General features: G+C 41.6%; 1 protein-coding gene across 18 annotated transcripts in view; it reads left to right on the top strand.

The window, feature by feature from the left end:
- The window catches only part of Dgki (diacylglycerol kinase iota), a 460,530-nt gene extending 438,079 nt beyond the window's left edge, over nucleotides 1-22,451 (top strand). For 14 of the 18 annotated variants that reach the window (XR_015449207.1, XM_087206300.1, XM_087206299.1 and 11 more), the window contains 5 exons: nucleotides 2,586-2,623; nucleotides 6,027-6,147; nucleotides 15,094-15,130; nucleotides 16,668-16,767; nucleotides 20,779-22,451. Coding sequence is in view for 13 of the 18 variants with exons in the window: in XM_087206300.1 (XP_087062426.1) it covers nucleotides 2,586-2,623; nucleotides 6,027-6,147; nucleotides 15,094-15,130; nucleotides 16,668-16,767; nucleotides 20,779-20,895 (413 nt within the window). In the remaining 5 variants the exon portion in view is untranslated. Of the gene's footprint in view, nucleotides 1-2,585; nucleotides 2,624-6,026; nucleotides 6,148-15,093; nucleotides 15,131-16,667; nucleotides 16,768-20,778 lie in introns of those variants that run through there. The other 4 variants (XR_015449210.1, XR_015449208.1, XR_015449206.1 and 1 more) reach the window with 3 other exon arrangements.
- Nucleotides 22,452-24,287: the final 1,836 nt, after the last annotated feature.

The raw sequence follows: 24,287 nt of genomic DNA, 5'->3' as shown, positions 1-24,287 counted from the left end.
GCCATTAAGTTGTAACTCAGCCTCTCTTATTGACTGATGGATTGAGATTCTTAGTAGACTTCATCCTGGAAAATTCTTTCATCCTCTTGATTCATTGTTTATATGCACCAAAGTTTATTACACAAGTACTTTAAATTCATTCATTCATTTTTTCTTTTCTTTTCCCTCTCATTTCCTTCTCTCTTGCTCCCTCTTTAATTTGAGCTTTTAAATTCGGAGAAGAGTTTCAGTATGGTCTTGAAAGCAGGCTATGGTATGGTTTTGAATTTCTAGATATGAGTTGCAGGCTTTGCATTAAATGTTCTCAGATGCAAATTTCCTAACCTTATTTCTTTCATAATCTGGCTATTCTACTGAAGCAAGAGAAAGCCCTGTAGTATCAGAAAACAAGCTAATGTATTCCCCTGGATCTATGGTTGCTAATGCTTTCCCCAGGCTTTCCTTCCCTGTGCTCTCATGTAGTATGTATGTCATGAAGTTAAACATCATCCCTGGGCTCCTTTGGCTGTGGCTTCCATCGAATAGGATCTAAGTTAACAGAGATACATCTATCCAACTTCAGATGCCAAGTTCACCCTTCTTGGTCTTTCTGAAGCATCCATATGCCTTTTTCATGTACTTATATGTAGTCGTGGTGGTACTGAAAACTATTCTTTCTGTTTCTGGAATGTATTCATTTATAAAGCACTTTTTAATCTTTGATCCTCACTACAGAGATAAGCAGTAAGGCAGTTATTCTCATTTGCTAGTGAGAAACTGACTAAAAACACGAAGTAACTTCTTAAGTTATTTGCCCAATAAATTACAGAGTTAGAATTAGACCCCCGTATATCACTTTTATTGCATTGCAAACCTGACAACAGTGTTGTCTGCCACTTTCTGCAGGCCTCACCAAGCCTAGTGAAACTCTGCACACTGGACACGTGGCAGCACTGGACAAAGCTGGGCTAGACACAGGGACCTGCTTTGCAGTGTGACAGGGCCACTGCTGGCTCTGTCCTCTGGGAGAGTCACTTCACTCTAAACTCAGGATCTTTGCATGCAAAACAAAGACTGAAACACAGTATTTTCTCAGGTTCTTTTGATGCATAACATCTTATTAATTCCCTTTCTGTTATTCACATCCATTTTCCCTTCTAGTTTCTTTTCTCTTTTCTTTCTTTTCAGCCAACTCTACAACTCCTTGGTTTGCTTTTGCACTATCCAAAACACTGTACTAGGATTCACAGGGAGATGAAAAGAATGAACACTGTAATCCTTATATCTTCCTGTGGAGAGGAACCTTTCCTCCTCCCTTTCCTGTTCTCCATTTTTATCTGTTCTTCTTCCTGCATCCTCCTCTCTTCCATATTCAGGTAGCCTTCCTAATCACCATAGCTTCTCAGAGTGCCTGCTTTGTCTGAGGGCTCAGTCCTGTGCCTCTGAGCAATTTACCCAGCCATCACCCTTTGCATGTGCTTATGTAGAACTCTAGTGTTCAAGAGAAAAGCCTCAGGACTGTGTTCAGTAACAGCTGGGGATTCTGTGTACTTTGATACGTGCTGCTATGCTTTAGGGTAACTCTACATGAGAAGTGATCCAAACAAGAAGAATAAAATTTCACTTTGTGAAATACATTTACATTATTTTTCTTCTAAAATTGTGTGTATTTAAAACCTGAAAACCCATTCATGAGTAGTTTCAAAATTGAGACACTTATTTTTCTAAAAGAACCACTTTCACTCTGATAGATAGTTCTCTTTAGCATCCATAATCATCATCAGTCATGCATACACTTGTCCCCTTTGTCAGTCATATTTTCTTATTTTTCTTCTACACCCATATGACTTGCATAAGTCATTAGACACTTCTGTCCCCACAAGGGAACATATCACACATAGTTTAAGATATCTAAGGCATTCAGGCGTCCTTCAGTAGCAGTTATCTATGAACTGAATACGAAACACATGGTTATTCTCTCTAGAACACAATTAAAATAGACTTATTTCCTCTTTGTTGTCTCTAGTCCTTTTAATATCCATAGCAGTGGTTATTTATTTATCATTGCAAAACACAGTAAAAAAGAGTGGTGATTTCTTAAACGCCAAGAAAGTAGAAGGAACTGGAAAGAAAAGAGCAGCCACCATCATGTTGCATCAGCGGCTGGCTTAGGGACATTCATTGTAGTTCAAGAATACTATTGGCCACTCTATAAGGTTTAGACTTTCTGTTTTACAGTTTTGGAAACTGAGGCTCAAGGAGTCAGATGATTTACCTAATGTTCCATAGCTTTTAAGTGTCAGAGCTAAGAATTGAATCTAATTTGTGTGACTCAAAATTTCCTGTTACCTTTCCTGTACCAGGCTGAGGGGCGGGGATGTATTGATCTCAGAAAGGCTTAGCATGATTTACTGGGTTGGTGTCTGGGTAGAGAATGACTAAAGAGGGACTTTCGTCTGTTTAACCAAGATTCAACCTTTAGCATGCCTCCCCTCCCCTTCTTTCGTAAACATAGACTACAACTGCAAAATTTGGATCCAGCCTTTTGTAACATTATAATGAGAGGGTCTTCTACTAATGGGACATCTCTCTTTTGTCTTTCACAGCAATTTTGCAGGCAGTAATAGCTGGTGATCTTATGAAGGTAAGATATTCTCCTACCAAAACTTTGGTGATTCTTTAGGAACTTTAAATCAACATCACGCCTCACCAAATGTTCAAGATCCCATATATCACTTATCTTTTCCCCTTCTGCACTGGCTGAGTAGGAGGAAGGATGCTGTTATGAGAAGTGATTAGAGGGAGTAAGGGGAGCTCTCATAGCATCTCTGCATTTCCTAACAGCAGAGGGCTTGTGGAAGAATGCTCTGGATTTGCCTGGCTTGGTTAAAATGGAGCACATATTCCCAGGATTCCCAGTGCCCAGAATTCCTGCTGTCTAGGAGCTGATACCTAAAGAATTTAAAGATTTTTTGACAGGTATTGGAATGAATGCACCTGTAAGAGTTACCTGACCCATACCCAGAAATCCATACTCCAGGCCAGAGCTCACAACTTCCGTTATTTAAGTGTTGTAATCCAAAAGAAGACTATTTGGTTCACTTGGAACATTTAAATTTTTGCTTATATTTTCTGGTTAATTTAGTTGAGGGAGATGCTCATGATTGTCTTGAGAGTGAATGTAAATTCTGAAATCAGACTGCCTGATTCAGATCTTGGCTCTGCCATTCATGCTATGTACGATTTCATCTAATTAGTGAATTCTCTCTGTGCCTCAGTTTCTTCATCTCTAAAAGGGGATATTAATAATAATATTACCTCTTTTCTCTGATTTGTCATAAGGTTTTAGTGTAATCATACATTAAAGCTGTCAAAATTGTTTCAATACATGGAAGAGGCTTAAAACGTTGGCTATTATATTACAGTGTTAATCTATGTATTATAACTAAACATGGTTGGGGTAAGAATATGTGTCTATAAAATAGTCTGAGTCTTCCAAAATGTCTGCCTGAGCCCATATCATTTTCAGGCATGGGATCTCAAGACTCCATCTGTCCTTAGTGACCTTATGACCTTAGTGGCCTCCATCTGCCCTTTGATAGTGGCAGGTAGGTCCCTCAGGGTGTGTGTTACCCATCAGCATATGCAACGAGGTAACGATACAGACTGAAACACCAAAAGCCTTAGAAGAAAGCCAAGAAATACCATCATCTTTTTTAAAGCTCATAACTTGGATAAAACAGGGAGTACCTGGGCTGTATTTTACGTGACTGTTTCTTTTTTTGTTGTTTTTGTTTTGGTTTTGGTACCGGAGATCGAACTTGGGTCCTTGCACTTGTGCAGCAGGCGGCAAAACCACTGAACTAAATCCCTGGCCCTTGTGCTATATTTTAAATGGGTGGAAAGTAGATATGGAGAAGGTGGCAAACATGCTGATCAGCTTGCATCGGTGTCACTGAGAACTGTCATCCAGAACAGGAAAGCGTTCCCTCAGCTCTGCTGTTTCCCAGCAGTGAGGAGCAACACCGTGCTGTTCTGAAAGGCTTGAGTTGGGGCTATGGAAGTACAGACATGGGCAAGGCTCACCACTGCCCCTTGAGAACAGTAAAGACAGAAAATGCTGCAAAGCACTGGCCACTTGAAACCTTTGGATTTTATTTCCTATCTCTCTTTAATGTAGGCAGCCAGTCTGCAGGGTCCATGACTGTGTCACCATACTTTTCTTACACTTAACATACAGTTATTTGAAATATGGGAAGTTATTATATCCAGCTGGTTGTTTTATTACATTCTATCCTATAATTATGTCTTAAATGTCTAAGAAGCGACTTAGTAACTCTTTATTTACTGAGAGATGAAATATAGGGGGGAGAGTTTTTCTTTTTCAGACTCTTCCCTTTCTTCCATTTGTTTGTCTTTTCCTAAGTATCTTTACCCCCTTCTCATCTTTTCTATCTTCTTTCATTTCTCTCCTGTGTATGAAGCATAGTACAGTAAGTGTTAAAGAGATTGTGTGTGTGATAGGGAGAGAGAAAGAGAGAGAGAGAAAGGGGGAGGGAGGAGAGAGAGCGAGACAGAAAGAGACAGAGACAGAGACAGAGTGAGGGAATGCATAGAACCAGAGACGAGAGAAGATCAGACCCTGGGACCACCCACTGTGCGGCTGGCACAACGCCCGGCCCTGTGCAGGTGGGCTGCCTAGCTGCATAGGCGCCATGGACTAACTTCGTATTCACAGCAGCTGAAAACCCCACAGAAAGCCAGGGCCAAGGCAGCTGACCCTGACTGGGCCTGTCTTGGTCTGTGCTCCCATCCTTCATGGACCTGCCCTTAGAGAAAGAGAATCAGGCCGGACCATGCACTTGAACGGTACAGGATTCTCCTTTGTATCTTTGTGAAAGACTGTTAGCTACTTCTTCCTGTCATCTTGCCCACAGCTTAGGAATAAAAATCCTCACAAGCTCCTCACCTCCATTCAGCTCCTCTTCTTGATCTATCTCCAGGCAGTCTTCCATGTCTTTCCATGGCTGGCTTCCTGCCTGCCTTGCGCCCCTCTGATAACCTCACAGCGCCCCTGTGTATGACCGTGATTGCATACACCTCTTCTTCCCTGCTGACTAGGAGGCTTTGAGCCTGTGACTGAGATCGAGCCATATCTATCTCTATTTCTGCATTACTTTTGCGTACGGCCTGCTATGTTATTTGACTTTTATTTGTCCTTGCACTACCATTTAGAAGCTTCACGAAGCCTTTTCTTGTCTTAATATACCACAGTATAAAGAATGGGGACCCTTTTACACTTTCTACAGTGTTTAGTATTTCATGAGCTCCAGGCTGCATCCTCATTTAGCCACCTTGCTCTCAAGCTGCCAACTTCTGCTCTTTTCCCCTCTCTTTTTTCTCAAACAGAACAACTACATTCTCTCTATCATGTTGTTTCCCATCCTGCACATCATCTCTAGCTTAGTTGGGAGTGTTCGGATGATTTATGGAAGACATCAGGCCAGGATATAGAAATGGATGGATGAAGAATGGGCTGTGTGCGTGTGTACATTCTTGTGTGCAGAAAAATGAGAAACAGCTCTTAAATTTGGTAGTTAGGTTCGTTAGAGATCAAAGAACAACTAAAGAACCCAGGAAAGCAGCTTAGCCACCAGACAAAGTCTTCCTGCCCACAGCCATAATTATTCCCTCATTGGAGAGTCCAGAGCCAACCTAGGAAAGTTCTTTGTTCCCTTCTCTGCCTCTCTGTCCCTTGGGGTAGAGACCAGTGCTCAGAGAGAAAAAAAAAAAGCAATCCAGCATGTTTCCAAGTTCCTCAGGCCATTTACTACCCACAAACCCTCTCCGGAGCTAGGTGGGACACTGACCATCTCTGTGAGTTATAGTGCGGTTCAGGAATGGTACTTCATCTCTTTGACTTGTGTCCCTGTCCTCCAGGATGGAAACATTTGTGGTTTGTTACATTACTCTTATTTTATGACCCAGTAGCTGTAACCTTTGTTCTGGATTCTGCCTGAACATCTTTCTGTATGTGTCTCTTTCAGCTAATAGAAAGCTATAAAAATGGCGGCAGTCTGCTAATTCAGGGACCAGACCACTGTTCACTCCTTCACTACGCAGCTAAAACCGGCAACGGGGAGATTGTGAAATATATCCTTGACCACGGTGAGTAGGCACAGTGGACTTACCCATGGCCACTTATTCATGAAATAAATGACATTGTCCAAGTTGACATGCATGCAGGCTCTCTTCAGAATGGCAGGAATACTCACTTATTTTTAGCTTACACCCCCTGGTTATTTGAAGCAGCTGGGTTTGCAGACCATTGACAGTGTGACATCTTACCCAAGCAGTTAATAGAACACATGTTTATGATCTGCTTCATACAGGCAATTGGGGGTTAATTAATTTAAAACATAAAACAAAATCAAATTCAGCCTTAAAAATGTGCTTTATTTTTGTAGTTTTTTTTTGGTATATGTATTCCATATTCATAGTTGATCATTTTGAGGATATATGAGTATGTTTTTCCCTCCATCTTTCTTATCTTTGTTTTGCTGTTTGATTGTCATTCATCTGTTCCACTCAAGTCATACTTGATTCTCTGTGAAAATGTCTGGTGCTATTTTGTCTTGTGTAAGAGGCCACACTCACCTCCCAGAATGTTCCCTAACTTCCTTTCTCATTTAAGGTTAGATCATTTGTTTGGATGTAGCAAGCACACAAGTGCTATAGCATCTGCTTCTAAAAGTCCATTAGCACCGCAAGCAATGTGACAGAGACCAAATCTTCCATATTACCTTTGGATTCTCAAGTTTAGAGTGTTTCTAGGAGTAAAAAACAGGCGAAGGGGTCAGTGGTGTCTGCTGCCTTCGCTGTTTTAAGGGCAGAAGAGCAGAAGGGTGTATCTGCTGGACCCAGACATGGAGCTCCTGGGAGACTTGAGTCTGTTCACGCTGAACCCAACTTCACTCTGCAGATTGTAAGCACATTAGTTCTTCTATTGCCATCTTCTTGGTCACTTTCAGTCCTCATTAGTTTGCCAGTTACCCAATGAGAGCAAATGTTTATTCACAAACTGTAAGTCATTTAGTGCCCTTTCTGGAGTAAGGTGATATCCTTGCTATCTATTTGAGTGACAACATAACCCAGGCATCGGTTTTCCTTGCTCTTTACTTTTTTCGAATAAGCGAAATTTCACCTGCAGTTCTAGGATCTTTTCTGTAGTAGCCATGACACTTCAGTTTGTCTCTGTTTTGACCAAGATGTATGTATTTAAGATTGATTCTCTCAAACACTTTGGGGTTCTCAGCTGGTTATTGGAAGGATCAGGACACCTGCACCTTTCTCTATATTTGGTTTTTTATCTCAGGCATCTTCATAGAATGGTTATTTAGGGTTTGTTGTTGTTGTTGTTGTTGTTGTTGTTGTGTGTGTGTGTGTGTGTGTGTGTGTGTGTGTGTGTGTGTGTGTGGAGGGCTGAGAACGGAAGTCGCCACATATACCAAAGCTGTCCAGGAAAGCTATGCATCATCTTCACTGCGTTCTGTTGGCTAAAACAAGTCACAAGGCCAACCCAGACTGAAGTGATTGGGAGGTAGACTCCTCCACTTGATGGAAAGACTGCCACATAATTTGCAGTTATGCATAATCTCTCCTCTCTCTTACTCTCTATTCCTGACCCTCAGTGTCTGGATCGTCTGACTTACGTAGAGTGCCTTGGCGTTCTGCCTTTCCAGGGGTTTCCAGATTTAGCAAATAAAGTAAAAGAGAAAAAATATTCTTTAAGCACAAGGATATCATGTCCAATGTTTGAGACATACTTATACTAAAAACAAAAGCAAAAGCAGAACACTTCCTTGGCTGAGTTTCCCAAGGGATTTGAATGATGATGTCTGGGATAATATTCCTAAAACACCAGGGCTTATCACTTTCCTTATTGCTTTTTTGTTCTCTGCCTCAAGTAGTAAGGATTCTAGAAGTGCGTTTAATCTAAACTCACAGAGCTTGGAATGTCTCACCCCAAATGTAGATCAGTACACACATAATTTGTCTTGCATCGAATCCATCTGGCATGTTAGTCAAGAGCTTTGATCAAAGCCTGCCATTCCAATAGGAGATGAGCTTTTTTTTATTGATCTGCAGAGTTTGGTTTTTGTTTTTGCAAAGGGTGAATCATAATTCATCTCTCTCTGCCAAAACCATAGGACACAAAGGAATCCTTTCCTTTTTTCAGGAAGGTGTGTATCTTTCCAGTGTTTTTGTTAGATTTTGTAAATTCATTGGTTTGATATTTATACTCATAAGAAAATGCTGTAGATCCCCAGTTACTGTCACTTAACACACTGGCACATGGTTCCCAAAGTCTCACAAAATGTCCTTAACTGTCACTGTCTCATCAGAATCTCTACTTGGCCAGTAGATGTCTGAGAGAAAGATTGTGAGAACAGTGAGATTAATCCATTTCTTCTGATTGAAAATAAAATCTTATCATGGTCCACAGCCTCGAGATCAGAGCATTTTTTGATGGGTGGCAATTTTTAACTTTTACTACCACAATGGAATAATGGAAGCTACAATACAGTCAATCTTTACTGAAATTAGTTTTTATAGGCATTGTCAATTTTATTTTTATCATCCATCTCATCATTTTTGCTTATTCAGGAATGCGGATGCAAAATCTTTCCACACAGCCAAACTCACTTGAAGAGCTGAGCACCTCAGCTCAACTGTTTGTTTGCTTTTAATATCTTAGTTGGTGGTGCAATTTATATTAACCTGTGCCTTTTGAAACTGAAAATTATCTTTGCAGAACCATTCACCACCTTTAAATTATAGAACCTCCTTAAATTAGTGTTTTTGAAGTCAGGAACAAGTAAATGGAAAAAATTACCCTTTCTCTTCTTTGTAATCACCCTCATAACGTGGTCTCTGCTGATTGGAACAGTCTTTCCTAACTTAGCACTCAGTGACAGTGCTCAGTCAACTCTGGAAGTTCCACGTGCTGAACAACCACCAACAGATACGTGTCCTTTCCAGAGAGGCCTCAGGATGGCTGGGATCAAGGGAGGTAAACCAGATTATGGTGATATGGTTATAAATAAGCATCAGATTTAAAGTAGGAAAGTCTGATCAGCTTGAATTCATATAAACAAAAGACTAAATCAATGATGTTTTATGCTATTCAAAAAAGCAAGAATGTACTCCTCCTAATCATTGAGTGCTGCAAATCTCTCTTTTTCTAATTTTACAATTTGGTTCACATCTTTCCCATGGGTTCAGATACCATACATCCCGAAAGCTGCTCAAACACCTCATTATAAAGACGGCTTTAACAACAGTGACGCTGAGGAACCAGTGGCTTCTTTCTGGATGCATACCTGATGTTCTGTGTGGCCTTCAGCGGGTATATGCACTCTGCACCATTTCTCCTCTGAGTGCCTCTGCCCTGGCTTCTAGGCCTTTTCCTGACTAGGGTGAGGAGTGTGGACCACAATCAAGAGGAAGAAGAGCGACCCTGAGTCATCCTCCAGACAGTGATGAGCAGTGTGTTTTGCCTCTGAGGGCTCCTTGAAGCCAGCAGTGGGCTGGGGATGAGAGGTGTGCAGTGTGTTCTGAAAAGCCCTGAAAGCCGCCCTGGGGACTGCTTCTCTCATACATACAGCATGCTGCTCTCCTTTGTGAAACCCTGGAATCTGGGCCTTTAGAAGGCTGAAAAGAGAAAGACAGAGGAAGAGAGGGAACAATTCCAGAGACCGGGCAGAGGCTGAGGATGCAGAGAATTCCAGCTGAGACTCCCCCACAGTGGCTCCTGCTTTTCAGCTCCTTTCAACCATCATTTTTACCCCCCCCCCACTAGTTTACCCCTCTGAGAGACTTTTGTGTTGTTTTGTTCCTTCACCACCCTGCACATTTTGCTCTTTTGTTTTTATTCTCCCCAGGCCTACCCCATTGCCCCCTACTGGTTTTCCAGATAGAAATCTCACTCATGCATTTCCTTTTGGATTTCAATAGGTTATTTTGCCTGCCCTCTATTTTTTTTTGTCTTCAGCCTTTCTTTTCTTTTTTTTTTTAACACCTCCCCCCTTGCTGCCTGCAGTCCCAGAGAGAACTGACTGCTGTTGTCCCGCTGGGACAGGATGACAGTGCCATTAGGATTCCCAGTGCCAGCTCTCCCCACATCTGTGCCGCCTTTGTCTTGCAGCAGAGGAGGATTTGGAATGGTCTGTTGGCAGCGTCAGGGAGACTAATGGGAAATGAGGTCCCAGAGTGAGAGGCCATGGGGAGGTAAAGTGAACAGCAAAGAAGCCTTGGACACACTGGCGTGAGGAGCACATTACAGGATGCATGTTACACAGATCACAGGCAGTAAGAATACAGTGTGGACGATGAGGCTGTATCTGCAAGGGCTGAGGGAGCTGAGGGAAGAGTCTGTGGGCTAAGGCCTGGGCCCAGACCTGCACTTTCTAAAGCTTGAGTCCTACTGCAGTGTTCATGCTCTCATTTTGTACGATCTGTGAGATTTGTCTCCCAGGTTCCCTGGACTTCGCCTGAATACTGATGCATATGTCACTTAATACACTTTTCTTTCCCTTGATTTTCAGACCATTTCTGGTATTCGAGTCCTTTGAATCCATGTCTTTCAATTATGGATATTGCTCTAAGAAAAATATGATTTGGCCGTGATCCAAAATGTTTTTTAAAATGTCACTCTTGTTAATTCATTTTAAAAATGTCATTCTATTCTAGGCAATATCAAGAAAAACAAGTTACAGAAATCATTACAGCTAACATTTGTTACTCTAGATGTTAAGTATATTAGCACGTTTAGTTTTTACAAACTCTGCACTGTAAATTCTCTTATTTACATTGGACAGATGGTAAAATTTGATTACTTGCCCAAACTCCTACATATAGATATGATACAGATTCTGCTCTTCATGTTCCTAATTGTAACATGGAAAACTAACCACAAGGCAAAGTATATCTACCTGTGTCAATGCTAGGATCTGGGGACACCTGGCAGGGTTCTGCAAGAACACTGAGAATTTCAAGGGGAAAGTTGTCCCCACAGCCCTGATGGAGATTTTTACAGTTGTTTCCTGGCATAGGTCAGTTGCAGGCACCTGTGGGATGGAATGTGAACATTTTAGCAAACCCTTGGAGACAGAGAGCCAAGATTTCCTTGTATAATCAGGCAACAAACGTGGTTCTCTGCCAGCAATTCAATGATATTCCTCCAAGTTCCTTAGAGAAGATGGCATAATATCCACAATTAGAATATAGGTATATGTAAAATACAAACCAAAGTAGTACCTGTTGATATCCATTGAAGAATTCGGTCTTCTTTATTTTTTTCTTGTATTTCTTCTTTATTCTCCTTTCCGTTATAGGTGAGACTCAAATTAACTTTCTAAAAGTATCAGGTGCTATTTTTTATACATTTTATGTTCTAGAGAACTTTTATAGCCTTTGTCAGTAATTTTTGTCTCCCTGGACATGTTCCACCACCCCCAGATCTTATGGCAAGCTCACTAATTAGCCCAGGCTGCTGCTGAAGCCCAGCTCTGGGCAGAGCAGTGCAGAGGAATGCAGGAAGGACCCACAGCATTGTACTAGGACACACCAGCATCCACTTCCCCTGTGCCTTCTGCTACAACCCCCATCTGACTACCATGATACAAGCGCGGGCCTTTGGAAGCAAGCTTTTAAAACAATGAGAAATATGCCTGTGCTGTCAGGAGCAGCCCCCCACTCCTATCTGGACTATGCCGTCCACCACCTTTCTCTCTTCTTTGACCCTTGCCTCGCCCCTGCTCACACTGTTCTATTTCCAGATTGTCTGTGCTGATGAGAGGAAAAGCAATGTTGGGATTAATCAAATCAGTAGTCCCAGACATTCCCCAAGCCCTTAAGTGGAACTTCTGTAGCTATTAGAGCACAGTATCTTGCTCTAGTGTCACTGCCTGCTCCTCTTAGCTCTGCCAGCTGCAGAGGATGAGGGGAGAGTAGGGGGAACTGTGGGTGGCACAAGTGTGCCCAGATCATACTGACTCTGAGGTGGCTGCAGTTGTCATAATTCTGATCAGACACTGTGAGGAACAAGGTGCTTTCTTTTCCTTGTTCCTGTTCCCAAACCATGAAGCTATTGCTCTTTTAACTCAGTTAAAATGCCAGGGCCCCTGAAGTGCATAGAAGCATGAACCCCAGAGGTCAATGGACCCACCAAGGAGGCAGCTCAGAGAGCACCCAGTGACAGTTTGGAATAAAGAAAAGGTTGAAACAAAGTCTCTGATGTCTGCCTAGCTGTGTGGTCACCAGCCATGATCTGGGCACAGCTGCCGCAAGGCTTGGCTCTCCTGTCCATGGAATCTCTTCCAACATGAATAGCTTACATGTTCACTGACAGTGACAAGAGCTCTTCAGAAGGACCAGTAGGCACTGTGAGCCTTCTGCTGCTGATCCTGCTGAGGGTGCTCTGTCAGCAAGTGGGCAGGCCTGGAGTGCTTGGTCTCAGGACGCGCACCTGAGGCAGCAATTGAGTGCACCTGAGGCAGCTTCCAGTGTAGGTGGACTACAGTGGCCCTTCTACATCCTTGTCCTTCACTAACTGACTACAGGGTTCTGACTTAGTGTGAGTGGCTGAATTGTGCAGATAATAATACACCATTCCTCTCCAAACTTGAAGCAGTGCTTATAGGATGTAGACACTGCTGTGACCACATTATAGGTATTGTCTATTAAAACAACACAACAACCCTGTGAAATAAATATTACTAATCCAACTTTACAATAAAACAACCAGGGGTCTGAGCAATGAAATGAACTTGCCCAAGATCCAACAAGTGGTAGAACTAGGATTTTGAACTCAATGGGGCTCAGTGGGGCTCATCTCCATAAACCTCACTCTGAACTACTGCCACATGCTGCTGTGTACTTTGGTGTTGTGTGTGCACATGGTGGGAAGAGGATGGTAATTTGTGTTTAGGGTCACAGAACTGAGGAACAAGACCAAGTTAAATCTTTACTAGAAGATATATGTTAAAGGATGCTCAAGAGGTTTACAGTAATTTAAGGAGATGAGATATGCTTGAAAAGCAAATCCATAATTCAGGGTAGAACCAAACATCATAGGAGTTCTGAAAAGGGATCAATTCCTTCTGTCAAAGATGATCTTTTCAAATGACATTGTCATCATCTGGTCTTTGAAGAATGGATTTAAGTGTGTGCTTAGGAAAGTGAAGGTTGTTCTGGGAGTCGGAGACCAAACTCTTAGAGCTGAGGAAGACTGAAAAATACCTGATAAATTGTTACCACTTTAGGTATGTGAAGAAATGAAATGGAATCTTGGCAACAAAGGAAGGATAGTTCCAAGGGAAAGACTGGGAACTTCATTAGATACTTGGGAATAAGCAGCAGAAATGGGATATGGAAACTTGGAAATCTAGGCAATGTAAGACATTTTCTTAGGAACAGTTTCTGTGTGCTAACAACATTCCAGGCAGAGGCTGATTAGGAATTCTATTTGTCAAATAGGAGGATAGATTGAGAGTGATAATGAGAGAAGGGGGGAAGGAGGGAGACAGAGTCAGAGACAGAGATAGAGACAGAGGGGATGGTATTGCAAGAGAAGATTCTTCTGGCCCAAATGAACAGTAGATGTGAAAACAAGGCGAAGACAGCAAGGGAAGACAGTTTAGCTTCTGGATGACCAGGAGGAGGTTGAAGGTCTCGTAACATCACACTCATCTCCTTAGGCAATGACATTTGTGGTTAGAGAGTTTCTTTGCCTTCTTCTTGCATTATGCACAGTAAGTTAATTTTCAGTAGTAATGATCTCCACTAATACAGACAGCAAATCTTAAAGATCATATTTCTAAAGACAAAGATGCTTATTGCCTACAATCAAATCTGGCACTTCCACGCACATTTATTCTTTCATTCATTTAACCAAATAGTAAAGCACTTGCCTGGCACCAGGCTCTATGCTAGGTGCCAGGGAAAAAAAGTGGGGCAGAGCAAAAACCAAAACATCCAGAGGTTTACTAGTATCTAGATGTAGAGATAAAGAAGTCAACAGGTACTTTTAAAATAGTTTGAGAAGTGTCATGTTTAGTAATCTGGATGGTACCAATTTAGATAATTATATAACCCATTCAGGGATGAAAAATAGAGTCAGTACATAAAAAGTCATGCAGGCAGGGTGTTTAATGCAAAATCCAGAGTAGGGCCATAGGAGACTTTGTGGGGGGAAATGGTCTCAGCCTGAAAGAGGTAAGAACTTACAGGGAAGGGAGGGAACAGTGGTCTGAAGGTGGAAGAGGACATTCTATGCAGTGTTTCCAGAATGAATGAATGAATTAGTAAACAAAACATCAAGAAGGGGAAAACTATGTTGTTACATAACATTTCTTCCTGGTATTAGAAGGGAAATTTTAACTTAACTGTACTTACAAAATAGCTATTCTTTTTTCTTTTGGTACCGGGGATTGAATTTAGCACCTTGTGAGGCAAGTGGTGGCACCACTGAGCTAAATCCCCAGCCTTACTTATGAAATAAAGTACGGAACAGGGTGACATGTCCTGTGCTCTGTGGTTCTCCCATTATGCTGTAGAAAATCCCAACCCTACAACAAGCAGCTGAAGAATAAGAAATGGCTCCTGAATCCCATCCACTTGGCTTTGGTCTCTCTAGTAAGCCATTTAATTATTTTTCAATTATTCCATCCAAATTAAGTTTATTTCTTCAGTGATTGAAAGCTTCTTAACAGCAGAGAACAGATCGCCTTTTGGATCTCCCATTCTGTATATACTGCCTCATAGAGATTGGACAATAGGTGATCCATAGGTAGAGGAATCCTTTTTTGTTTTTTGTTTTTTTTGGTACCGGGGATCGAACTCGGGTCTTTGCGCCTTCGTAGCAGGCGGTGAAACCACTGAGCTAAATCCCCGGCCCGAGGAATCCTTTTTTATTTTCTTTTTGTCTTATTATCCCTATCACAAGATACTCTTTTAAAACTAAGGTATATTAATTCTGTGACTGTAGATTTTCTGTTAATGGTTCATTTTGGAGCTTATTTTTGATGGGTATCTTACTTTTTTCTTGCTTAGGACCTTCTGAGTTATTGGATATGGCAGACAGCGAAACGTGAGTGTTGCCTTTCATTACATAGCCTAGAATATTTCCCTCAGAACATTCAAGAAGGATCTAGTCTACACAGCTTATCAAGTAATTGTAATATTATTGATTAAAAAGTCCACTTTCAACTGTATTTATAGCTCTGCAGGCCTAATCTGCTGAATGACAAATTGCATGATAAAGACTGATGACAAGTCTCACAATGATTTTATGTATGGTCAATGGTAGTTATGATTTAGACTTCCTGTCAGCAAGATCTTTTTACACAGGTGCATCTTGGACTGCTGAGAATTTTAAAGAAATACATTTCCCTTTACGTATACCCACCACATTTATTCTTTCTCATCTGGGGTTGAGGCATCCTTTGCTCTTAGTGGCACAGCTTGTGTGTCACTCAGAAACGGAGGAGATACTGTATATGTCACCACTGGACAACATGGTGCTCAAAGGGTCTTCAGCCCTGGGATGGTCCCTAAGTTGATGATGTTCAATTTTAACTTTCTTATTCCTCTGTCAACCACATAGCTACCTCACCACCAGCAGAAACAAGGGAAGGTCAAACAATTAACCCTGACAGCCATGTAGGAACCACTAGAGAATTTCAAGGAAAGTCAAAAAGGGGTAAAACAATACTTGGGGCTCAGAGGAATAAGCTGATGAACAGCTAATAGGCAGTGAGCAGAAGGAGGAATAGGCAGGACAGAGGACCCGCGGGCACACTGGCCTTCGCTCACTCTGTAGAGCTGTTCCACATAGAGAATCTTCCACAGGTGCAAGTAGTTTCATCACTTACCCAGTTCCCCTTCAAGGGTTACATTTGATTTTTCATGAAACACTTTAATGTTACATTTATTTTTACTTTGGGAATGGGAATATTCCCCTCAGTAGACTGCTTGTCAGAGAGAGGGAAACACATATTCCCCCTCACCTCCTTCCCACTGGGAGGGGCTGGCCTCTGTCCTGCTGCCCACTGGGTGGACGCGTGCCCTGAGCTCTGGAAGAGTCTCCCTGAGCCCCCAGTTTCCTGTGGGCGCCCCCTCCTAGACTCCTCAGAGAGTGTTGGCCTCCTTCTTTGCAGTTAGGTTCCCAGCAGAAATTCCTCTGAAAGCCAGGTGGTGTCCACCGGGTACTGTGAGGTGTGTGAGGGGGCAGTGGACCTATGGACTATGCTGAGTGGTCTTCATGCTTTGCACAAAGTGATGCACGAAGAGAATCACTTCAGTGTTTGATGTGATTGCTGTTCCATGGCACCCTTCAGTTTATCCTAATTTAAACAATAGTAGTTTAAAAGAAACATCTTTAGGCTTAGTCAACCTATACTGAGGCTGGTTTGTTGATGAATAACTGAAAGTATTTTTGGAATCTCCCTTGCCAGTCTCCCCAGAATGTTCCCTGCAGCCTTGGCCTCAGCTGCCTCCAGCTGAAGTGGCTGAGCACCCAGCTTGAAGCAGGGCAGGATGGGTCCCCTCGCCGCCCCTGCTGCTTCCACCCCCACGCCCGTCCCCATACCCTCTATGAATGGTTTCTCATCTCGTCTTTGATTTAGGGGTGAGACGGCGCTGCACAAGGCTGCCTGCCAGCGGAACCGGGCCGTGTGCCAGCTTCTGGTGGATGCGGGAGCATCTCTGAGAAAGACAGACTCCAAGGTAACTGGCTGGGCGAGCACAAGCATCCTCCCCCAGGCAAGATTGCAGGCCCCACTGCCTTCGCTTGTGCCCACAGCACAGGCGTCCTTTCTGTGCTCATGGAAGTGCCTGGGGCCCTGGAAAAAGGAGGAAAAAATAGGGTGCTTCATTTAGAGAAACTGCAATTTAAACGTGTAAGCACAAAGGGAAGCACATAGAGCACTTGCCTATGGCACTTTATAAAGTCCTGCACTTGGGGCCTTGGGACCTCGGGGTTGTCTGATGCATGTGGATGTGAGATCCGGAGCCCTCGAGAGGTGCCTGAACCATGTTGAACGACATTGGCTTGTGACTGAGAAGTCCCTTTGGGATTCCTCTTTCAGTCCTGAATCCAGTGTGCTTTAGAAATCTATAGTTTAATGAGGCTCCATATACAAATGCCAGAGTAATTTCACTTCTCAAATGGTGGGCCTTGACTTCAAGATGGTTGTGATCTTAAATTTGCTGTAGTTACATAGGTCTGTATTTATCTTTTATTTTTAAAAGGTTTTTCCCCCCATTTTTTTTCTTGAATTAGTTGTGAAAAATTAACCCTAGAAATCCCACAGGATGGGAATTACTGTCACTGACTAGGCAAGAACTGAAACCTGAAGAAGGTTGAATTTGCACTAGGCCTTGCTCTTTTAACATTCAGCCCAGTAGAGCAGAGTGACTGGTCTCCTTTGATGACAGAATCCCCCATTGCCCCAGTAGGGTATATTGTGACAACAAAGAAACAAGTTGGTTTTCATGTGTGGTTTGCATAATGGGTTTTGTTGCCACACAGTGATACTTAGGGCCTGTGGCTTGAAATGTGGTGACTTTCTTTACAGCAAAAGTTACATAAATCAGGATCCAAAGTATGTGGATGTCTTTTTTTTTTTTTGGTACCGGGGATCAAACTCGGGTCCTTGTGGGGCAGTGGGCAGAACCACTGAGCTAAATCCCCGGCCCCTATTATGTGGATGTCTTAAGAGGGTAGTGAGGACAGAAGATGTTAGTGTGACACACATGCCAGTCTTGACCAGAAAGTACCCATTGGTAGAGGTATGGCATCAACTGAATAGTGTAAGGAGAGCTGGGATTGGGCTACATAGGGGGTTAGTTCAATTTACAGAGAACACCCAAGAGAAAGGGTTGACAAATAAAGCAGGAGCTGGAGTGTAGTAGAGTTGACCTAGGACTGAGCTCTTGAGAGTGAGAGAGAGAGGCAGGCAGACAGACAGAAAGACAGGCAGACAGAAGATGGGGATTTTATACAGATGATCAACCCTTTAGAGGATTTGATAAGCTCTAAAAATTTTAAAGCACCCTGGGTAGGCTTCAAGAGCCAACCACTTGCTCAGCCATAGAGACTTGCAGAGAAGAATTTTAATGTGTAGATGGATCTGTCATGAAACAGGCTCTGAGTAACAGGTTTAGAACCAATGGCTGTGGCCATGACCCATCAGCATATAACTTAGAAGCCTAATCAATGACTTAAGTTCCATTAGACTTATTTAAGTGACAAGTCTCTGCCTGTGTGCAGTTTTGTACATTGAAACTCTTGAACTTGTAGCACACATTGTAAAGGAGACCTTTCTGTCCTTCCAGAGCCAGTTGTAATGCAGGAGTTCTCTGCTCTCTGGAAGCTACTATTCCTTCCTAGGCCTGTCAGACACATTTGAGCTGTGTCCTGGTCTGCCACTCTCCTGGCTAGCTAGCTAGGTATGTTACTGCATTCAGACACTTGGTTGTTGAACATAATTGAGAAGCACACATGTCGTAGGCAGGATCAGTCCAGACCATGGTGGGCAGGTGGGGCCTGGCTGGAGCTGCTGAGTGCACAGCACAACAGCTGCCCTATTCCCACCAAAGGCTGTTCCACCATTCAGCTCAGACAGTGAGGAGAAAGGAAAGGAACACAGGCAGTGGAAGGAGCGATAAAGTGGCTGGTGAGCAATTCACCTCTTCTTCTTGGTCTCTGAATCAAATAGAATCAAATAAATGGACTCAAGGTTCTTTGAGATTTCTATTTTGTTTCTCGTATGTGTGTACTTTTTTCAAATTCCAAATTACTTTATTATTTTGTGGCTACGCATGTAATGTATTCTCACAGAAAAAGCCAGCAATATAGAAAAACACACACCAAAAAGCAAAAACATCTGGAAATCTTACAGTCTAGACCTAAATACTATTAAACATTTTTTTAATGATCATGCTTCACATGTAGAGATTTCTATTTTTGAAAAACCAGGTGAAGTTGTAGTTTATATGCTATTTATAACATAAGTTTTCAATCAGTATGATGTTCTAAAAATCTTTCCATATGAAGTAATATAGCTATGCCTCATTTTTGTTTAAAGGTCCTTTAATGTTACCATTCTGTAACTTAATGCTAAGCTAAAGGTGAACGTAATACTTACTCCTAGATTCTCTCTTGGAATTTTTTTGGATAGAAGCAATATCTTAGGAAATTTCTCTTATTAGAGAAGAATTTCTTAAAAATTAACTCAGGCCCACCGAAGACTACCTCTCTGAATAGTTTGAAGCTAGGACTATTAGCCTCATTATCATTGCAGTAAAGACAAGAGACTATCAAAACTGTAAAAAAGTTAGATAAAAATTATTGTAGGAGCTTTAAGCCAGTGGTTAAATTTTAAGTCCTGACTACATAAGTCAAAATTTAGGAATAGTCCAGAGCCATTGTTACTTTCCTTTTTCCCTCCACCTCAGATACCGAGTAGGCTTCTTGGAGATGGTTGAACATTTGAGGTCAACAGCATCCACTGGGATACCCGAGAAAGGAACTAGGAAGTCACTGATAATTTTTGTAAAACCCATGTGTACATGAGGCTGTTCGTTTGGTATAATGATCATACCTTAGAACATAATATATGTAATATATATGAAACTCTATCTCTGAATACAAATTGAAAGTTTCAAGGGATGTTAAGTAATACCTGCAAGCATTTAAAAGAATAGACATTCTCAATGGAAACAAAGCTTTTGTACATGGTGGGGGAGGGGGATTGCAGGGTGGGGGATGAGCTAAAATAAAATTTAAAAAAGAAAAATAAATAAGAATACACATTCTCCCTTCCATTACTGCTGAATTCTATTCACTGGTCTCATTTTGAACATATTAAATGTATATTAAAGATGTATGTGTGTTTGTAGGTACAAATGTGCAAAAGGAATTATAGTAGGCTATAAGAAATTATATAATAATATAAAATGTTGATGTACACAATTTAATGACAAAATTATAATATATTAAGTGGAGAAGGTCATATAACAATATGTAAACAAGGTACGGTTTCATTTTACAAAAATAATTATCTATAGAGATAAAAATATAAAAATAGTTACTAAGTGGAAGGTTAATGGTGGTTTTCATAGTTTACTGGGATGATTGGCGATTTTTATTTTCTTGTTTGTGGTTTTCTGCTTTCCTAAGATTTCCTTAATCAATATCCATTACATTGTATTTAAAAATTCAGTTTTTAAAGATTCATGTAGTTAGTGATAAATTGGGGAGAATATAATAGAAGACTTTGAAACCAGCAAAGGAAACTTTTCAGATTACTCGTGACTAACCCTTCCTCACTTTCTGCTGATCGTTTCTCAGAGTTTAGTATGATAGAATCCTAACCTAGAAATCTGAATGCCTGTATCCCTGTTTTTTAATCCGTTCTTTTCTCTCTCCCTTTCTTCTAAAAAGGATCTGGGTTCTAAAACTCGGTGCCACATTTGAGATTCTGTGCACTTCTGTTTCAAGAGATGTAAACCCCATGATACTCTTTAACTCACCAATCTTATATGTTTGCTATAATGCTTATTATAAAAATAAAATAGATTTGAAAATATCTTGTAAATTCTAGGACATCAAATGTGGGGGACCCTTATTAGTGAGAGTCTTTGGGTACCTCTGTTTTTGTGAGAATAGGAGTTGCATGTATAATATCTCACTCCAAATATGTGTGTTTCTTTCCTTGTCACTGTTACAATCAGGGTAAGACACCGCAAGACAGAGCACAGCAGGCTGGGGACCCAGATTTGGCTGCTTACCTAGAAAGCCGCCAGAACTATAAGGTCATCGGCCATGAGGACCTGGAGACTGCTGTGTGACCATGGTAGATGATCAGAGCAAACGTGAGCAAGCATATGACCTGCGTCCTCCCGGCCACTGGGCAGCTCTCGAGGATGAAGCTGATGGAATCCATATGTCTCTCTCCTGCAAGAATCTCTGAGACCATGCCACCAGTTTTTAAGGGCTACCAGGATGTACAACAGAACATGATAGCTCATTGAGAAGGAGGCAGGCTACCTGGAGATTTGTGGAGTACGAGTTCCACAAAATTTGATCCTTATTGCTTCCAGCAAGTAGCATGAACTTTTGTGTTCTCCGGTATAATTTATTTTAAAGATTCAAAGGATGTTTGTATAAATGACACTGTTCCCCCCTCCCCCTACACATCCATCTTTCTCCTTTATCACACAATTCTACTGTAATTACTCATCAGCCTAAAATTTATTATATTATCTCTTCTCTTTACATTCAGTCTTTGAAGACCACAAGATTGTCTGACAGTCTTTTAAAACCCTCTGGATGTCCTGCAGAAATACAACTGTAAAACCATTTCCAAGACTAAATAGACCAAGACCACTCAGTGACTCTTCGCATGTCCTGTCCCCCCCCACCCACCCCGTTTCATTATGGAAGAGCTGGGAAGTGCCTCATGGCTAATGTCAACTTGTGCGTTCTATCTCTGAGGTCATGCGAGGTGGCATGGGAGCTGTCTGTACTTGGAGGTACCTCAGAGAGGTTACCCAAGGTCGGGTTACCCCTCGGCTGCCTGGGCCATTGCCGCGAGCCATGCAGGTCCGGTTCAGCTTGGGCTGTTTGTACAGCTCCGTACTGCCTATGTGTAGCCATCTTTGCCTTTTGGTGCAATAGAGATGAGCAAAGGATTAGACAAAAGCCCATAGCTAGTCCACTCAATTTTAAGTCTTGTTTAAATTATAGGACAGAAGCTTGTCTGGGAACTGTGGATACAGGAAGTGAAGCAATCTGATGAGGTTTACATCTAGTCTTGTTGAATTATAATAGAAAGAAACCTGATCAACTTGGAAAAAAAATAAAAGCAAAAGCAAAAGTAACAGCATATGTTAAGATAATACACTTGTGCAAGAAGCAGTCACTGGAATTTTACACAGAGGTTAATAACCATAGTCTCTTGGTTATCATGCAGAGAGGGTCTCATTGTGGGTCTTCGTTCAGATTTTTGGTTTTTCATTATTTCAAAGATTGTTTGCCCCGAGGACCAAGTCTCATTTAATGAATCCTACTGCCAGATTTGCAGGATGCCTGGATCTTTCTAATGAATGCTGTACCTATTGCTTTTCAGTTTCTGGGGTCATGTCTGATAATTCCATTTTCCATATATGGGCTAGTCTAATATATTCCTTTCTTGACTTTGTTTTTCCCGATCAGAAATTTCTTACTACAAACCACTATAAAAGTCTAACCAGCAATCTCTTGTCTGGTAGTGGAATTGCCCTGTCTAATCATGCCATGGATCAGATGGGACTTGGTGATAACTAAAATATCAAGAGGAAAAATATTCTTTTTGTCCAAATGTTGATTCAGTATAAAACAAAAATAAAAGTGAGTTTTCAAGGGTTTTGTTTTTTGGCTAAATCTGATGTCTCCTGAGCTTCCTTCCATTTTGCTCTTGGACACAGCAAAATCATTTCCTTATTTTTTCTGCATGTGATCATAAATGATAATTTCTCTACATTTATTTTAAAGGCCCAGTAGTGACACATTGTTTATCTGAATCACATGTCGGCAGTACATCATCATTTTGAAAGTGCAGATATGATACACTATGTTAAGTCAGAACAGCCTTTCAGGGGTTGGGGTTTTATTACGACAGTCTCTCCATAGTCACTTCAAACCCAAATTGTTGGCATCATTTCCAGCTGTGGGAGAAGGAGCTGGTTATGAGTCATCTGTTGCCATATATCAGTTACAGGACTGGAACTCTTTTTTAGATTTTACAGTGGGGGAATGAGGGACTACAGTAGATTGTTTCCAGAAGCTGAGAGAATATATAGTCCAGGAAAATTTAATCACTGGGATTCTGCTAGGAGTTTTTTAGTTGGTGGAACTGTCAAGGAAATATTGTGATGACAGGAATGTAATATAATCCTTAGAGCAGACTGGAATCTGGCTTTGAATGGTGCCTCTTAGCCTCTGGATTGAGCCAAACATTTGGCTTAGCAGCCAGTTACTCATTCCCACTGCTGGGACAAGGGACTCTGGTTTCACTAATGACCATGTCGCATTTCTCTCTGAATGCTTCATGGTAACCGGAGGGAAATTTTAGAGGAGAGGTGCATGTGTGCCAGTGTATAACTACTGAAACAGTCCTGGTGCATCTGAAAATGGTTCAAGAAAAGGGAATAGAGGAATTAGAGCCTCTGGATTATTCATGGAAAACAACACATGATCTATCTCCTTGGAATAGCAAGCACCTGCAGGATTTAGGCTTTCCAGAATGGAAGGAAGAAAGGAAGGAAGGAAGGAAGGAAGGAAAGAGCACAGAGCAGCCTCACATTTAATGTCCTCAGCATTAAATCCACCTCCTGTAGCATTTTTAATTGGTTGCTATGTGTGACAGTACTGGGCTTTAGAAAGAGCCAAGATCATAGGTCCAGGAGTTTCCATTTCAGTTTAGGTAGATTGTATCCCCTTTGGTAGGCTATCAAGAGGTATAGAAGCCAATGATCTGGTCCTGGTCAAAAACTCACATAACTTTAACAGGCACAGACATACGTACCTGTAGAAAAGTCATTTTTACAAAGCCAGCTGGGACAGTGCAGCCGGAAGCAGCAGCCTTGCTGGTACTCCTGCCTGTGCATGGTCCTTCCTGCTGTAGCACTGCCTGCTTTGGAGATTCCACTTTTGGATCAGGCTAATACAGGGATGGAAGCTGAAGAGTTATTAAAAGATAACTTTCTATATTTGCAAGCTTATATTCTGCTATTACACCATTAATGAAATAGAAGACAATCACTGTGGATTTATCGCATTTCAGGACTCAATAAAGAACAGGAGAAGATTAATAAGCCAAGAAGGAACTAAACATGACTGGGAATTTTACTTTGAGACTTCTGGTTACCTTTATAGAGATGATGACCGAAAACCAGGACAAGTTCTGAAACAGATTGAGGCTGACAAAAGCAAGCTATGGAATCTGTAACAACTGCTGAAAAACCTGAGATGCTCTGCTGCTCCACCTCTGTCCCCAGTGGCTCTTGTGCAGATCTGTCTGTGTTATGTGATATTCAACAGGTACTTCATTTTCATCTGGCCATAGAAATAGACCTTTCCCCTGAAGAATCTCCTTATTTGCTAGAGTCTTCATTACCTTAGAAAATGTGGGGCAGCCATTTCATTTCTTTATGTTGTCAATTTACTAACAATATTTAGACTTTTTTTAGTTATGAAACAA

The sequence above is a fragment of the Heterocephalus glaber genome, unplaced genomic scaffold, assembly GCF_053883595.1.
Source record: "Heterocephalus glaber isolate CG9 unplaced genomic scaffold, H.glaber_assembly_v1.0 deba00000621, whole genome shotgun sequence".
In the NCBI taxonomy this organism is placed as follows: domain Eukaryota; kingdom Metazoa; phylum Chordata; class Mammalia; order Rodentia; family Bathyergidae; genus Heterocephalus; species Heterocephalus glaber.
Note: the sequence above shows the minus strand (reverse complement) of the source record. Positions and strands in the feature narration are given on the sequence as shown.